This window comes from Chionomys nivalis, chromosome 17 (assembly GCF_950005125.1).
Source record: "Chionomys nivalis chromosome 17, mChiNiv1.1, whole genome shotgun sequence".
Lineage (NCBI taxonomy): Eukaryota > Metazoa > Chordata > Mammalia > Rodentia > Cricetidae > Chionomys > Chionomys nivalis.
Window position 1 is genome coordinate 34,259,887 of NC_080102.1, and position 18,399 is coordinate 34,278,285.

The 18,399-nt window shown below is 43.9% G+C and overlaps 1 protein-coding gene across 5 annotated transcripts in view; it reads right to left on the reverse strand.

Moving 5' to 3' along the window:
• Positions 1 to 11,053: 11,053 nt before the first annotated feature.
• The window catches only part of Znf251 (zinc finger protein 251), a 32,134-nt gene continuing 24,788 nt past the window's right edge, over positions 11,054 to 18,399 (reverse strand). For all 5 annotated transcript variants that reach the window (XM_057792112.1, XM_057792115.1, XM_057792114.1 and 2 more), the window contains one exon: positions 11,054 to 12,911. In XM_057792112.1, the coding sequence (XP_057648095.1) occupies positions 11,305 to 12,911 (1,607 nt within the window). In that variant the 3' untranslated portion in view covers positions 11,054 to 11,304. The remainder of the gene's footprint in view (positions 12,912 to 18,399) is intronic.

Here is an 18,399-nt window from a genome sequence, read left to right on the forward strand (position 1 = left end):
AGATTCACTTGACTCTTCCTTCCCCACGCATACAGATGCTGTAAGAACCGCTGAGAGATGCCGGGCGGTGGTGGCGCACGCCTTTAATCCCAGCACTCGGGAGGCAGAGGCAGGTGAATCTCTGTGAGTTCGAGACCAGCCTGGTCTACAGAGCTCCAAACCACAGAGAAACCCTGTCTCGAATAACCAAAAAAAAAAAAAAAAAAAGAACCGCTGAGAGACACTTAGATGCGACAAGCTACCAACAAGACTCTCAGACAGGCAGGGACACCTGCAAGTAGCAGAGATCAGATGATCTGCCTGAAGAGGCTCAGACCAGCTGACTGAACCACACTGTTGAATCTGCTGAACTGCCTGCAGGCTATCTGGTGAGCTCCACATTCTCAGCTTTCTTAGGTGGCTCTTTGGTGATGCCACTGCCTTTGAGTAACTGTTCCTGTAAGTAGCTCCTCACCTATATTCTTATAAGTAACATTAATAAAACTCATTGGTTCACTAAGCTAGACTTAGTGGCAGCCTTCTTACTTTGGTTGGTTCCCAATCTGGGGTGAGTAGGTGTTTGTTTAGTTCTCCTAGGAACAGTGTCCCACAACACTTCCTTAAATAAGTCTGCTGCCATCCTTACCCATTCCCTGTTGGAGCAACCTGAGGAGACTAATGTCCATGGAGGCACAGCTGTAAGACGATGGCTCCTGGGCTGAGTCACTGTTGATAGAGAGACACCCAGGATCACTGCCCAGGCTCCATTAGATTTTGCAGGAAAACAAAACTTGTATTGTGTAAAGTCTTATAGAACTATTATTTACTGCATCTATCCGGTCTATATTGAAAGAACAAAGAATTCAACATAAGATACAAAATAAATATGCAGTTTGGCAAGGAAGTTGAGGTCAAGGTATGTACTTAAAAAGAAGTTATAACTGCTAAAGAAAAATCTGTTGTACTGGGACAATAAGAAAAGTTTCCTGAATGCAACATCTCACCCACCAAGACTCCAATGTGTGAAAATGCAAATTTATTTGAAAGCAAGTAGACAACAGGCAAGAAAAAAAAAATGCATCTATCTAAAAGGGTTCCCTCCTCAAAAAGTGTTTCATCATGAAAGTATACAGAGGGCCCGGTTGGTGGTGGCGCACGCCTTTAATCCCAGCACTCGGGAGGCAGAGGCAGGCGGATCTCTGTGAGTTCGAGACCAGCCTGGTCTACAAGAGCTAGTTCCAGGACAGGCTCCCAAAACCACAGAGAAACCCTGTCTCGAAAAACCAAAAAAAAAAAAAAAAAAAAAAAAAAAAAAAAGAAAGAAAGAAAGAAAGAATACAGAGGTTGCTACCATTGTGGTCCAAGTGGCCAGGCTCCATTCTGAGCTGGCAGCAGAACTTGGTAGCACTGGCCATGCAGTGGTACTTACTTTAAAGGCATAAAAGATGGGGCCAGGCAACGTGAGGCATGGTTGAAGTCCCTGCAAGGGGGTTCCGAGAAGTCACTGAAGGTGCAGCCTAAATTGCAGTGGGGATCCTGAGACGCTCGAGATGCCAAGACCTGGGGTGTTCACCAAGAGAAAATAGAGGCATAAAGTGGAGTCAGCCGGAGAGAGAGATGCTGTGTGTACTGCAGGGGGCAACGGTGAAGGGAAAGAGGGGAAAAGCCACCTAAGCCCTTTGGAGCCTAGATGGTCCCATCATAAATTCCAGGATGCCAGACAAAGAGCTGCAGAGTTTGGCATGTTCCCCGCTGGGTTTAGTCTCTCTTTGCAATCCCTCATTCTTCCATTTTGGAATGGAAGCATTTAGTCGATGTCATTTTATTCTGGAACTGTGTAACTTGTTTCTAATTTTAAGAGATTGCCTTGAGTTTCAGATGAGAGAATTTCAAATGATGTTGGATTTAAAAAAACAAAAATGAAATCTGGGTCAGGCAGTGGTGGTGCATGCCTTTAATCCCAGCACTAGAGAAGAATATAAGACAGCAGGAGAGAGGAACTCGCTTTCTTTCAGAGAGTTAAGAGCTCTCTAATGGCTTGGCTGCTTTGCTTTTCTGATCTTCAGACTGAACCCTAATATCCGTCTCTGGGTTTTTATTATTTGTGCTACCGTCCCCTCCAAATGTAAGGTAGAATAAACCCTTTGTTAATTGTTTTTGTAAGGTATTTGGTTACAGCAACAAGAAAAGGAACTGTAATAAGACAGTAATAGTAATATTCGTTACTGTGGCCTAGCCCAAATAGTTTGTGAACAGAATATGCACATATCTTTTCATTATCTGAAATTATTACATATCATAATCAGAGACTTGTCAGAAAAGGTTAAATTCAACTTCTTCCAAAGAAAATTTACACTTACTTTTATTGATTACTTGGAAATTTTTCGGGGACCAGCCTCAACAGGTTCGTACTTTCTAGGGTAGCAGCATTTGGAATAGAAATGTCAGGCAGAATAGAGAAACAAAAGAAATCCAGAGACATAGGATGGAGTCGTGAGGGCAACCCAGTGAATGCTGAACCTGCCCACGTTTATGTTCCATACGCTTATAGACCACAATCCAAAACGTGGGGCAGCACAAGACCGCTTTACCATGATACAGAGAACAAACAGAGCAATTACCTCTTCAATGCCTGAGACATCAAGTAACTATATAGTAAGTTTTCTTTTTTTTTTTTTTTTCCAGGCAGGACACATCTTAGGCCAAGCATCCTGCAAGCAGCTGCACTCTGGGTCAAATCTCCTGTCATAACCTTGAAGGAGCAAGAATAGGCCTGAATTCTCTGACTTTTGGTCAAGATGGAAGAGATTCACATCCATGGGCTCCTGACAGAAATTGTGGTTTAAATAAGAATGCCCCCACAGGCTCATCTAGTCTTCAGAGAGTGGTCCTATTTGAGAAGGATTGGGAGGTGTGACTTGCAAGTTATAGTTCCTTCATGATGCTAATGGACTTACCCTCTGATTGTAAGCAAGCTCTTTCCCCCGCCCCCACTGGATTAAATGCTTTCTTTTATTATAGTTGCCTTGCTCATAGTGTCTCTTTGTAGCAACAGTGATTTTTGTTTTGTTTTGGTTTTTTTGGAGGGCTCCACCTATGATTCTTTAAGTTAAAGTCTGTACTTTTAAATCAACTTTAGGGTTTTTTTATTTATTCATTTAACATGTGTGGGTGTTTTTCTGTTTACCACTTGTGCAACTGGTGTCCTCATAGGCCACAGTAGGACATCAGATCCCCCAGAACGGGAGTTAGGGGTGACTGTGAGCCACCATGCAGGTGCTGGGATCAGAACCTGGATTCTTTGGAAGCCAGTACTTTTAACCATTGAATCATCTCTCCAACTCTTAGGAATAATTCCTTTCTTCTTTTCTTTTTTTTCTTTTTTCTTTTCTTTTTGGTTTTTCAAGACAGGGTTTCTCTGTGGCTTTGGAGCCTGTCTTGGAACTAGTTCTTGTAGACCAGGCTGGCCTTGAAGAGAACTCCCGAACTCCCAAGTGCTGGGATTAAAGGCGTGCGCCACCACCGCCTGGCCTCTTTTTTTTTTTTTAAGATTTATTTATTTATTATGTACACAGTGTTCAGCCTCCATGTGTACTTGCAGGCCAGAAGAGGGCACCAGATCTCCTTACAGATGGTTGTGAGCCACCATGTGGTTGCTGGGAATTGAACTCAGGACCTCCGGAAGAGCAGTCAGTGCTCTTAACCTCTGAGCCATCTCTCCAGCCCCGTTTCTGTTTTTTTTATAGACAGGGTTTCTCTGTGTAGCATTGGTTGTCTTGGAACTTTTTCTGTAGACCAGGCTGACCTTGAACTCAAGAGATCTGCCTATCTCCGCCTTCCAAGTGCTGGGATTAAAAAGTGTGCCACCACCTCTGACTTGATATGTGCTTTCTTAAAAGATCTCACCACTGTTTTAAATCACATGGAGAAATGTGGGTGACTAGGTTCAAGTATTGGAACCGGAGTAGGTTTCTCCTGGGGCAAAAGCTCCTATTGCCGTACCTGGAGCAGGCTTGCCGCCCCCATTCATCGTAAATTTTGAGGTTGAAGGTGGATGGGTAATGTTTGCAGAGAGTGCTGTCAAATCTTCACCTATGTTAGCTGTGTACGAGAACAGTTCATAACTACATGTGGCTCTTTGGGGAGGTGGAGATAGGCAGAGATGAGGTAAGGTTTCAGGCACTAGAGACCAATCTCAAAACCATTATGTATGTGAAAGATGATCCTGTCCCCACCTCCCAGGTGCTGGGATTACAGGTGTGCACCACCACACCTGGCTAAGTGTGGTCTCTAACAGCCATAACTGGTTGAGCTTGTTCCTTAGGAGAGAAATGCAAATTAAATTTACAACCAGATGAAAGACCTTTACATGTCAACACAAGATGTGAAAAGCCAGCAGTGGCTGCTTTGTCCTGTCTGCCACTTCTCTATCCCAGGGCTTGGCACACACCTGAATTAAGGTTAGAATACAGAACTGACATGCACCTAGTGAGGCCAGCCCCTAGTGTTGAGAGCCGCCCAAGGGCATGTGTGCAGATCCTGCGGCTGTGCCACTTCTGCAGGGCAGACTTGGCCATGTACCACGTATCCTACGTTTTATTCTCCACATGATCACCCTGGCTTCCTAGCTCCATCTCCTGGAGTCACTGAGAATGCCCAGTGCCTGTTTCAGGCGGGTGGAGTTTTGTTTTGTTGCTTTTCCCTGACCCTCCTACACAGGGAGACGACTTTACACAAAGGTCCACTGTAGCTGTGAAGTCACCCTGGCTGCATTTGCTCATATAGAGGTGGTAAGCTGGCCTTAGAATGATCCCAGAATCACGTTCCAAGCTTGAAACATTGAGCTCCACTTGCTTTCACTTTGAGTGTTTGCTTTCTCTTGGTGTTTTGTCATAAATCTTCCTAATGCCTCCAGTTCAAGGACCCACAATAAGTAAAAGATCAAGTGTTATCGAGCCAAGCCTCTCCTGATGTTTCTATGAACTAAAGTTCCCTTACAAAAAAACTGAAAAGCCACACCGATGCTAAAGATATTTATGAGGATGACTGGTTCACTGATGAGAACTCGGTGACTGTATAGTCAGAAGGTTGCAGTTCCAGAACCAAATTACCTTGGGCTACCTTGAGTCTCCCTAATAGCTCTTTATTGTCCACCTTTGTGAGCTAGCATCCTTTTAACTAACACATAAAACCTTTGGAATGTATCGGTTTAAGGTACCCCTAGCTTCTACCAATACAAAAGCTAAGAAAGTCACTATATTACCTGAGAACTATTATAGCCTAGAGTTCCACATATTTGATGTTCAGACCAATGTATTAAGGCAATACCTTGATCTATGATTTTTTGTTCTGTGACTATAAAAGTTCATGTAAAGCTGGGAGGTGGTGTTGCACGCCTTTAATCACACTATTCGGGAGGAAGAGGCAGGTGGACCTCTGTGAGTTTGAGGCCAGCCTGGACTACAAGATCTAGTTCCAGGACAGGCTCCAAAGCTACACAGAGATACTCTGTCTCAGAAAAACAAACAAAAAAAGCTTCATGTCACCACTTTAACATTGGGACTGCCGTAATCTATGTTCCCAGGCCATGGCCACTCAAATTTGACTCAAAATAACCCCCATTACTCCTTTTAAGGCCAGAGCTGTGTTTTGCTTCAACACTTCCCATGAGATCTGGGGACCCCAAGGAACTGAAGCTGGGAATGGTTTTAATTTACTCAGTGTATTTCCAGGACAGAAGACCTGCAGGAACACAATGCCAAGCAGAATGTTTTACAGTTATTCTAATGTGTTGCTGCATTTCTTCTTTCCCAAATAAAGCTTTTCTACATCATGTGCTTGAGAAAAACTGCGCATAAGACAAAACTGTCTGTAGGGTGCCTAGTATAGCATGCACAAGACTAAGTTTGATTGTCAGCACCACACAAACCAGACCTGGTGCATCCTATAATAGAGCATTAGAGAGGTAACTATAAGAGGATCAGGACAGGCTCCAAAACCACAGAGAAACTCTGTCTCGAAAAACAAAAAAAAAAAAAAAAAAAAAAAAAAAAAAGAGGATCTTAAGTTCAAGGTCACCTTTGACTACTTAACAAATCCCAGGCCAGCCTGGGCTACGTGAGAACCTGTGTCATAAAAGCAATCAAAAACAAACAGAACAAACCTCTAGGGGCTGGGGATGGCCCTGCAGGTAAGAGCTGTTTTGTCCATACAGTCTAGAACCAGCTCTTGTGGTGCTGTGGTGTCCCCACAGTGACAGATGGAAGCCTACAATTTTAAGATGAACAAACTCTTTTTCCCTGAACTGTTCAAGTCAGGGTGTGTGATGGTTTGAATGTGAACGATACCCTGGGCTCATGTATTTGAATGTTTGGTCCCCAGTTGGTGAAACTGTTTGGGGAAGGGTTAGGAGGTGTGGTCTTGTTGGAGTAGGTATGCTACCGTGGGGCGGGGGGGGGGGGGGGGGCGGACTTTGAGATTTTAAGTTCATGTCAGGTCCAATTTCTCTCCCTCTGCCTGCAACTTGTGGAGTGGATTAGAGCTCTCAGCTATTGCTCCAGCACCAGGCCAGCCTACCTTAACTATGGACTAGCCCTCTAAAACTGTGAGCAAGCCCTCAATTAAGTGCCTTCACCTATAAGTTGCCTTGGTCAATGTAGTTCATTGTGGCAACTGAATAGCAACTAAGGCAGAAGTTAGTACCGGAAGTGGGGCATTTATGTTGCAGGCTTGAACATGCTGTTTGTAGGAGCAAGATGGACCCTACTCTTCTTCCAACTCATCTCTCATTTCTGTCTCTCCCACTCCCTCCCAGAAATCCCTCTTACTCCAACTTAAAACTGGAGTTAGAACAATGTAAAACAGATATAGAAATTTTCATATTTGCATATCCCCAAAGCTCAACCTATACAAGGTCCTTCCCCAGCCAAAGCACACACTTGTAAGTGGGTTCCCTTAGGGAGTAGTGAAATAGGATTTGTGAATGCTTTCCTTATTAGTTTCCAAGTAAGAAGTCTTTTTTTTTTTTTTTTTTTTTTGGTTTTTCGAGACAGGGTTTCTCTGGTTTTGGAGCCTGTCCTGGAACTAGCTCTGTAGACCAGGCTGGTCTCGAACTCACAGACATCCACCTGCCTCTGCCTCCCAAGTGCTGGGATTAAAGGCGTGCGCCACCACAGCCCGGCCCAAGTAAGAAGTCTTAAAAGAAGGGATGATTTAGAATGGTTCTGATCAACATCTGGGACAGGGAGAACCTAGTTGGATCTGGAGTCCTGGCAGTCAATGCTACATACTCTAGTCAGGATCCCCAGTGGAGTAGTAACCACAGAGTGCACGGGGAACATATTAGGAATCTGAAGGGCCTTATTATTAGGAAAGAGGAAAAATCAGTTCCTGATCTGCTGATCTGAGAATATTAACAAGGGAGAGATGAAATTCCAGCTGATTTTTTTTTGAGACAGCGTTTCTTTGTGTCTTAGAACTCACTCTGTAGACCAGCTGGCCTCGAAATCAGAGATCTGTCTGCCTCTGCTTCACAAGTGCTGGGATTCAAGGCCCAGCTGAATTCTCAAAGGACCAAATGCAAAAATATTCTGGATTAAATCTGGAGGATTCCTTTGGTCACCGGATGTTTAAATTACATTTTGTGACCAACAGTTGACCAGGCATTTCTAAAACCTTGCTAAAGATAGAAAGCTGGAAGAGCAGTGAACTTGAAGAATTGTTCATGGAGGCCCAGCAAGAGCATACTTGAGGACGTGAGGAAAAACAGAAACAGAAAGGAAGATCGTGCTCTCGTCTGTGGATCAAATGCCCCAGAAACAGGAGCAAAGCTTAGGATCCAATAAAGGTCATCATTATGCCTTTCAGGAAGTAAGGCCCCTGGGGGGCTTATAGCAGACAAACGGTTAGAACAGTTAGACCGTGGAAAGGTGGGCCACTCCAGGAAGGAGTGCCCAGACTGGAGAAAGGGTGATTACCCTCCTCAGTTTCAATGATGCCTTGGGGGCAGGAATCAAAGGCTCTATTTTCCTACTGCGAGCCTTTAAAGGTAGTTCCCTGGGAGGAAGAAATTGCATCTCTTCTTGATTCAGGAGCATCCATTCCTCCCTATTTAAACATCTCCCAAGGGTGTGCCTTTCCTCCAGAAAAACTGGCAGTGATCAAGGTGAAGGGAGAATTCTCTCCTCCACTTTTTTTTTTTTTTTTTTTTTTTTTGGTTTTTCGAGACAGGGTTTCTCTGTGGTTTTGGAGCCTGTCCTGGAACTAGCTGGTCTCAAACTCACAGAGATCCGCCTGCCTCTGCCTCTCGAGTGCTGGGATTAAAGGCGTGCGCCACCACCACCCGGCTCTCCTCCACTTTTTGAGAAAAAAAAAATCCCAATCAAATTTCTGGAAAGAGAAACTTAACACAGTTTCTTTGTGTTCCAGAAGCAGGAACCAACCTACCGGTGAGAGATTTGATTGACCAGCTAGGACACCCTATACAAGTGGTTAAAGGAAGACACCACCCTGTACCCTTAGAGAGGAGGCTAGGACTTAACCCTACCACTGAGGAGCTCATAAAAGACAGAATTCTTAAAGCCTGTATGTTCTACTTCAGCACCCCAACCCTACCAGTCAAGCACAATGGTCCATATTAAATAGCCAAAGACCTTAGAGCAATTTATCAGATTGTTACAAGTGACACCCTGTGGTCTCTAACACATACACCCTCTTCAGGAAGAAACACCATTGAAAAGTGTCATAGATTTAAAACATGCCTTTTAGGCCAGGCAGTGGTGGAACATGTCTTTAATCCCAGGGTTCAGGAGGTGAGGTGGATCTCTGTGAGTTCGAGGCCAGCCTGGTCTACAGAGGACAGCCAGGAGAAACCTTATCTTAGAAAACAAAAATGAGCCGGGCAGTGGTGGCGCACACCTTTAATCCCAGCACTTGGGAGGCAGAGGCAGGCGGATCTCTGTGAGTTCGAGACCAGCCTGGTCTACAGAGCTAGTTCCAGGATAGGCTCCAAAACCACAGAGAAACCCTGTCTCGAAAACCCAAAAAAAAAAAAAAAAAAAGAAAACAAAAATGACTTTTGGGCTTGCACCTTTGGAGCTGAAGGCAGGGACCTCTTTGCCTTTGAATGGGAAGACCCCCATTCTTGAAGAAAGCAACAATATTAATGAGATTCAGTGTTTCTCCTAGTCTTTTTGGTCACATACTTGGACAAATTTTGGAGAAATTTATTCTCCCTACTCAGATGTGTGCCTACTTCAATATGTGGATGATCTTCACCTATCTGCGGGACCACAACACCACTTGGCAACCAAGGGTTGTGGGCATCAAAAAATATGTAACTTGCCAGGTGCCTGCTCTTCCAAAGGTCCTGAGTTCAATTCCCAGCAACCACATGGTGGCTCACAACCATCTGTAAAGAGGTCTGGCGCCCTCTTCTGGCCTTCAGGCATACACACAGACAGAATATTGTATACATAATAAATAAATAAATATTTAAAAAAAAATAAAGAAAAAAAATGTAACTTGTAGAAAACTAGGCGACATAATTGGGGCATCCAGTCCGTCAAAGCCAAGGGTTAGGGCCTGAAAGAACTAGTGGGGACCACTCGCAGTGCTCTCCCTCACTCGGCAGAGTGGTGCCATCCAGCTCACCTGCATGCAACAGTAACGGCCACACAGAACAACTTTATTTTCCAGGATGAATTCCCCGTGCTTACTTTTAACTTCAATATGACTAGCAATCCTTCAATTTCTCTTGCTTGTTGGTATTATTTACTTAGTTGGTTTTCTGTTTTGTTTTGGATAGGGTATCATGTAGCCTAGGCTGGTCTCAAGTTTGCTACGTAGCTAAAGATAACCTTGAACTTGTTCTCTGCCTCCATATCTGGAATGTTAAAATTAAAGGTATATGCCAAAATGCCCAGTTTTTACAGTGCTGGGATCAAACCAAGGGTTTTGTATAAACTAGGCACACTCTGTACTGAGTCACACCGCATCCCTACAGATTGATAGTGATTCTCAGTTTTTTAATTGGCTTCATAAATCCAAAGGAAACTGGGTATTAGAACTCCTCAGCCATTGCAAATACATCACCATGGCTTGGTCATACACCTTCCAGTAAAAAAGTACAATATAAATAAACATCACCTAGAATCTTCCGCTGTCTGCACTGACACTGGGCACACAGCATGGAGGTGCGCAGGCTGGACTCAGGCAACCCTGCTGCTAACTGGTATCCAGCCATGCTTCACTGAGAAATATTAAATGGAGATGGAGAAACCACGGCTTGCTCAACTTCCAAAAAGATTGTAGATTCAGAGTCCGCTTGCTTGCTCTCAAAGAACCAAGTGGAGGCGCCCGAGAGAAGAGGCTCCTCCTGTCACACACACAACAGTAAAGATACTGACACGTGTCTGATCTGAAACCTCACTCACAGGGCTCTGCCTGTCCCTGTGGCTCAGGTACTTGGAAAACATTAAACAAAACAGAACAGAACAACAAGGACAGCTCTTCTTTAAAAAGAAGCCTACTAAAGAGGAGGCGTGGTGTCAGCAGCAGTCTGGCTGCGGCAGGGACAGGGAGTGCAGGATCTGTCGCTAGACTGCAGCCACCAGAGCCTCCGGCAGCTTCACTCTTTGCAGCTGTCCTTGTTGTCACTGTCATACTGGCCCTAGGCTCCGGTTACCAACTGTCACTCTGTAGCCCCCTCTCCTTGCCTTACAATGACTGTCCCCAAAGCTTCAGTCTCTCTACACCTAGAGACTGGAGAGCCACCTCAGTCCCCAAACTGTCCACATACTGCCATATCTTGTCCTTAGCATCATTAATATTCTCAAAGGTGACAAACCCAATTCCCCAGATCTCTGGGTTTCTCGTTTTCGATCACTAATGAAGAGATACGTCGTATCTTGAAACCTTCCATCAGCTGCTCTTTAGTGTTGAAACTGGGCCCTCTGCTAAAAACCTGAACTTGACCTGATGTGCTGAGTCAGTCAGGACCCTGGGTGTGGGGAGTTGGGTGGGTGGAGACAGTAGGCACATAGGGCCCCAGCCTCCTAAGAGGCAAGTCTGCTAATGAGAGTTTAATTTTTTGTTTGTTTGTTTGTTTTTTGAGACAGGGTTTCTCTGTGGCTTTGGAGCCTGTCCTGGAACTAGCTCTTGTAGACCAAGCTGGTCTCGAACTCACAGAGATCCGCCTGCCTCTGCCTCCCAAGTGCTGGGATTAAAGGCGTGTGCCACCACCGCCCGGCTGAGAGTTTAATTTTCATGATGCTGTCCTACCTAATATAAAACAAACTTTCTAAACTGTTTCCCACATTCATCACATTAAAAATGTCTTTCTTGAAAAATCTTTTTGATATGAATTAAGTATCTTTCAGATCCGTCACTCAATTGTGGTTTCTCTCCAACCTCAGTTACATGATGTTGAGTATGGGACACGCCACTGCCAGCTTTACCACATTCCTGGCATTTATAGGGTTTCTCGGCAGCTTGAATTTTCTGATATCCCACTGAGGAAGCGCCGAGAGCTTTCCCGCATTCAGTGCATCCCCGGGGTTTTTCATCATTCTGAATTGTCCACTGGAGAACAAGTTTTGCACTGTGGCTGAAGGCCCTGCCGTGTCTCTCTCCCGTGGACAGATGGCTGGAGTCATAAACAAAATCTGGGTCACACTCAAACTCCTGTGGGCTCTCTCCCATGTGAGTTCGCTGATGCTGAGTGAGGGCTGATCTCCGGCTGAAAGCCTTCCCGCAGAGCCCACATTCAAAAGGCTTCTCTCCAGTGTGAACACGCTGGTGGAGGGTGAGCTGGGAGCTCTGGATGAAGGCCTTCCCGCACTCGCTGCACCGATAGGGCTTCTCCCCGGTATGCACTCTGCGGTGCTGCATCAGAGTGGAACTGCGGCTGAAGGCTTTGCCGCACTCGCTGCAGACATAGGGCTTCTCCCCAGTGTGAATCCGGACGTGCTCAGTGAGATGAGAATTGAAGCCAAAGGCTCTCCCGCACTCACCGCACACGTAGGGCTTCTCCCCGGTGTGAACCCTGTGGTGAAGGAAGAGGCTGGAGCTCTGGCTGAAGGCTTTCCCACACTGAGTGCACTTGTGGGGCTTCTCTCCCGTGTGAATCCTCTGGTGCTGAATGAGGCTTGCATTTCGACTGAACGCCTTTCCACACCAGCTGCAGCCGTGGGGCTTCTCTCCCGTGTGAATCCTCTGGTGCTGAGTCAGCTGGGGACTCTGGCTGAAGGCCTTCCCACAGTCAGTGCACTTGTAAGGTTTCTCTCCGGTGTGGATTATACGATGCTGAATAAGACTGGAACTTCTACTGAAGGCCTTCCCACATTCGTTACACCCAAAAGGCTTTTCTCCAGTGTGAATTCTCTGGTGCAGACGGAGATAGGAATTGAGCCCAAAAGTTTTCCCACAGTCGTCACACTTGAATGGCTTGTTCCCCGTATGAATTCGCTGGTGCAGAATGAGATTGGAGCTGTGGGTAAAGGACCGCCCACACGGGCCACATTCGTAAGGCTTCTCCCCAGTGTGACTTCTGCGATGCCGACTCAGGTCTGAGTTATATTTAAATGTTTTATTGCATATGTCACATGTAAAGACTCTCTGTCCTGTTTTACTTCTTTGAATTGTAACAACACTTTGGCTTGGACTCAAGTGTCTGTCAAGTGCAGGAGTCTGGGCATTTTCTGAAAGTTGTTTCCTACATACTGGAGAGTCCTCTCTAGCAATTCTCTTCAAGCTCTGAGTAGAACTTCCTTGGTTCTCTTCTTCCTGACCTTTATGGTTGCAAGCTTCCTGGGATTCAGGTGTTTGTGAATTAGCCCTTAGGAATTTCTGTGATACTAATTCTGGTGTTTTTACTTCTTCAGAACATTTCTGGTTTAAAATGGATAGCTCCTTCTCGGTCTCAATCTCAGAATCTGTTACACAAAAACCACAAATAAATTACTAGAGGTAACCTCTGTCAGCAGAAATCACAATTTGTTTGATGTTTCCATAAGCTATTATGCCCCAAGTGTGAAAACACATGCCTTTAATTCTGGCACTTGGGAAGAAGAGGCAGGTGGATCTCTGTGAGTTCAAGGCTGGCCTTATCTACATAGTGAGTTCCAGGACAGCCAGGGCTACATAGGATCCTGTCTCAAATAAATAAAAAATAAAATAAAAATAAAGCTATTATGCAGAAGTCAGACAATTTAGTAGAAAAATGTGACAGAATCCAGAAATAAAGATGGTTAACAAACAAAATGAAGGCAGTAATATTCATTAGTCACTAAACAATTGCCAGTGTTAAATTAGCAAATTAATTTATTCAACAAATACAAGGCCAAGCATATTCTAAATAAGGAATTTAACAAGGAAGACTAACACAGTCTCTGTTCTCAGGAAACTTATTTTCTATTTATAAAGACAGATATTGAAGTTTTGGGTTTTTTGAAACAGAGTTTTGCTGAATAGTTTATGACGGCTTGAAATTCATGATCCTGTCACTGAATGCTGGTATTAAGTCACCTGCCACCATGCTGGGGTCAGCAAGCACATTTTTAAAAAGGAATGGATAAATCATGTAACATGGAAAAGCATCATGAGCTCATCCTCAGTCTACATGGTCAGAAAGTCCCAAGAGGAAGAGTGTACTGGAACAACTAAAGATACCAGCCAGTAGTGCAGGTGCTGACACAAACGCTGGAGTTGAGAGAGAAAGTGCTGAGCCCAAGAATGAAAGAAAGAGCTCTGGGGGGGGGGGGGCTGGAGAGATGGCTCAGAGGTTAAGAGCACTGACTGCTCTTCAAGAGGTCCTGAGTTCAATTCCCTGCAACCACATGGTGGCTCACATCATCTCTAATGAGATCTGATGTCCCCTTCTGGCCTGCAGGCATACATGCAGACAGAACACTGTATACATAATAAATAAAACAAATTAAAAAAAATTCTCACCATACCAAGAGCAAAAAGTGGGTGACAGAGACAGGCACAGAAGGTGTTACACAGAGGCTGAGAAGACTGGACTTAAGAACAGGTAGATGAGCCGGGCAGTGGTGGCACACGCCTTTAATCCCAGCACTCGAGAGGCAGAGGCAGGTGGATCTCTGTGACTTCGAGGCCAGCCTGGTCTACAAGAGCTAGTTCCAGGACAGGCTCCAAAACCACAGAGAAACCCTGTCTCAAAAAACAAAAACAAACAAACAACAACAAAACAACAACAAAAACAAAAAGAACAGGCAGATAGCTGGGCGGTGGTGGCGCACACCTTTAATCCCAGCACTCAGGAGGCAGAGGCCAGCCTGGTCTACAAGAGCTAGTCCCAGGACTGGATCCAAAGCAACACAAAGAAATCCTGTCTTAAAATAAATAAAATAAAATTAAACCTGAATTTAATTAGCTTTAAAAAATAGATATATTACATACCTTTAGTCCCCAAATTACTCTCTAAGAAGTTATCCAAGAATCAAAAGCCTTCCTTTGACTTCTGCAAGTATTCCATGAGTGCATTTGTATACACACACATACACACACAGAGTAAAGTTTTAAAGGAATTACCTCATGTGAATGTTCATGTGGGTGAAATGAATGAGCAAGGCAGTAACTGACATGTATTTCATAACTGTGGGGAGAAAGGACACATGCCTGTCTAAACCAACCTCTACTCGTATAACAGAATACCTTTCTACACAGTAATGGAAGAACACATAATTAAAGGAGAGTCTGTGATCTATTATAAAAATGAGTAAGTTCCAAAATCTGATATACAGAATAAGCCAACTTTTACTGAGAGAAAAACACATGTATGTGCTATTTCTTCCTTAAATGTTTAGTGCAAACTGGTGAAGCCATCTGGGCTTGGCACTTTCTCTGAGGAAAGTTTTAATTACTGAGTCAAGACTGAAAATCGGGTGCAGTGCAATCAGCACTGGAGAGATGCAGGCAGGAGGACCAAAAGTTCAAGGTTGGTTATTCTTGGCTATACAGCATGTTTGAGCCCACGAGACACTGCTCCTCAAAGTCAAAGAGGAGGCCTGCCAGATGGTTTAGTCGGTAAAGGTCCTGCTGCCACGTCTGAAAGTTTGACTTTGGTCTCTGACGCCTACGTATCAGAAGGAAAGAACCGACTTCAGCCAAGCTGTCTCTGACCTCCACACACATACTGTAGTATAATCCACTCCATCCCTGTAACTTACAAACATCATATAAATATAAAACCTTAAACAAAAATTAAAAAAAAAAAGCAAAAAGAAGGCTGGAGAAGAAAGAAATGTTTTGGTGGTTTTTTTTGTTTTTGTTTTTTTTTCCACTAAATCATTTCTCTTTGGAGTTTTATTATATGGTCTTGGAATATATTTATGCAATATCATCTTTTCTTTTTTTTTTTTAAAGATTTATTTATTATGTATACAACATTCTGCCTCGATGTATGGCCCGCACGCCAGAAGAGGGCGCCAGATCTCATTACAGATGGTTGTGAGCCACCATGTGGTTGCTGGGAATTGAACTCAGGACCTCTGGAAGAGCAGCCAGTGCTCTTAACCTCTGAGCCACCTCTCCAGCCCCTGCAGTATATCTTTATTTATACTGATCAGGGTTTTTTTTTTTGAGATTAGGTCTTGCTTACACAACCCAGGTTACTCAAGGTCAAGTCACTCTTCCTGCCTCAACCTCCTGAGGACAAGACCATATGCACACATCACTATGCTCAGAACAAAAACATTAGCCTAATGATTTTTCTTTTTTTTTTTTTTAAATATTTGTTTATTTATTATGTATACAATGTTCTGTCTGTGAGTATCCCTGCAGACCAGGAGAGGGCACCAGACCTCATTACAGATGGTTGTGAGCCACCATGTGGTTGCTGGGAATTGAACTCAGGACCTTTGGAAGAGCTGGCAATGCTCTTAACCGCTGAGCCATCTCTCCAGCCCATGATTTTTCAATTATTTGTTTATATGTTGTCTTTCCCTGCATGTGCGCATACATCACCTTTGTGCCTGCTGTCCTGAGAGCGCAGGAGAGGGTGCCAAAGTCCCTGGAACTGGAGTTACTGGTGGTTATGAGCTACCTGAAGTGGGTGCTGGGAGCTGGACTTGGGTCCTCTGCAAGAGCAGGAGGTGTCCTTAACTGATAAACCATCTCTCTAGGCCCCCATAATAATCTTTAACATTTATTTATTTTTGTGTGTAGGTTGAGCCAAATCCCTTAGGCCTGAAAAAAATCTTTTGAAAACGGTTTTTTAAAAAAGCCAGTGCTGCCTTTTGTTGTAGCACAGGTCCGGGTGGCCAATCCTGGTACTGCAACTAGAGTCCCATAGTGGACAGTGATGACTGGTAGTGGAGGACAAAAACAGGCTAGGTTACTTGGGAAACACCTAGAAGTAAAGTCAAGTACTGAGATTCTCTCCTTTGGGGGAACCACAAGCCAATCATGAACAAGTCTGAGTGTGAGTTCATGTGTTGGACAGCTGAACACTCCAGGTACGGATGTGTACCTGGGATGGTGGGGTTGGAGTGTAATCTAGGCCCTTTCCTCGCTGCCAGGAAGGAATTTACGGGCCTAATCCTGCCCGTGACTTCCATCATTCATTGCCATCTGCCAGATGGAAGCTATATGAACTAACTTTCACTGACAGCTGGAGCTGTTCTCCCAACTGTATCCCAGGCTCTATTTCTCTGCTTACATTATATGAGAAATGATAAACAACATTTCAATCATTGCTCCTAAAGAAGCCTCAAAGGCAAGCAAACAAGCGAGCAAACAAACAAAACCAACAACAACAAAAAACAAAGCCTAGAGAATGGGGGGAAAAATCTTTCAAACTATACATGAGACATCAGCTGAGTATCTAGAATATATAAAAATTGCAGAAATTAAACAGTAAAACCCCTGAGACAATCCACATATCAAATGAGTTAATGACCTGAAGAGGTAGTTCTTAGAAAAAATAGAAATGGTATCAGGTATGGTGGTCAGCCCTGTTACCACAGCACTTAAGAAATGAAGACAGGAGATCAAGGTTATTCTCAGCTACATGATTTTCATGCCAAACTGGGCAACATGAAACAACTCTGTCTCAAAAAAAAAAAAAAAACAAAAACAAACAAAAAAAAAAAAACAAAAAGTAAGAAGAAAAAGATGTCCAGCATCCTCAGACAACAGTGAAATCTAAACTGAACATGCTTTGAAATTCCATCTCACTCCACAACAGCTGTCATCAGGAAGACAAGTAACTAATGCTGGGGAGAATTCAAGAGCAACCCTACACACTGCTGTGGGAATGCAAATCGGTGAATTCGGTATGGAAATCAGTAGAGAGAGCCTCCTCAAAAATACTAAGGATCTCTGTAAGTTTGAGCCAACATGGTCTACAACAGAGTAAAAGTTCCAGGACAGCCAGCACTAAATAGACTCTGTCTCAAAATACAAAACAAACAATAAAACCATTAAAAATAGATGCACATAAGGCCCAGCTATACCACTCTTGATCATATACTCTTGTCACAGTATTCTCAAAAGCTAGGAAATGGAGCCAGCCATGATCTAACAGATAAATGGATAAAGAATGGATAAATGTGGTACATATACACAATGGAATTTACTTTAGCTGTAAAGGAAAATGGATGGAACTAGAATCATTGTGTTTGGTGAAATAAGCCAGACACATGGTGGCTCACAACCATCTGGAACTCAAGTACCGAGGAATCTGGTGCCCTCTTCCGGCCTCTGAAGGCACCAGGCCAGGCATGCAATGGTGCATATCCATACATGCAGAGAAAATACACATAAAGTAAATCTTTTAAAAAATATTAATCTTTCCCCGTTTTCTGAGATATTAATTTTATTCATGCCCAAGAATTCAGTGTGGCTACCATCCATAGTTCATAGTGTACTGGGGTAACTACACTTAATGTGGTCACCAAACTCATTACTGCAAACATAGAATAATCCTTTTCCTTTGAAATGACATTACTCAAGATCTACCCAAGGGGCTCAGACGTCTACTAGGGGCTGTGAGGTCTCACCAATCAGAAAAACCATCACTAATGCAGCATCCCCTTCCACCAAAGCAGTCACAGCTCTAGGCTTCACACAGAAGCAACCACAGCTCTGCAAATGCCCAAAAACCTCTCAGTTGTGGAATAGGATGCAAAAAAAGGAACAAAAACAACTTAGGCTTCTCCAAATTAAGAGCTGCATGATGTCATCTTTTAGAAAGCGATTAACTAGACACAAGAGCTCAATACCACGCTGCAATTCTCGCCCCAGCTGGTTCTAACCATCTACAACCTCACTCTTCTATAAGCCTGAAAGCTGAAACGTTAATGATATTCTCTGGCTTCCACATGTGCCCATGGGCAAGTACATTCACACACTCACATGCATGCAACACATGTTTCTGTGTGGGTATACACACAAGTG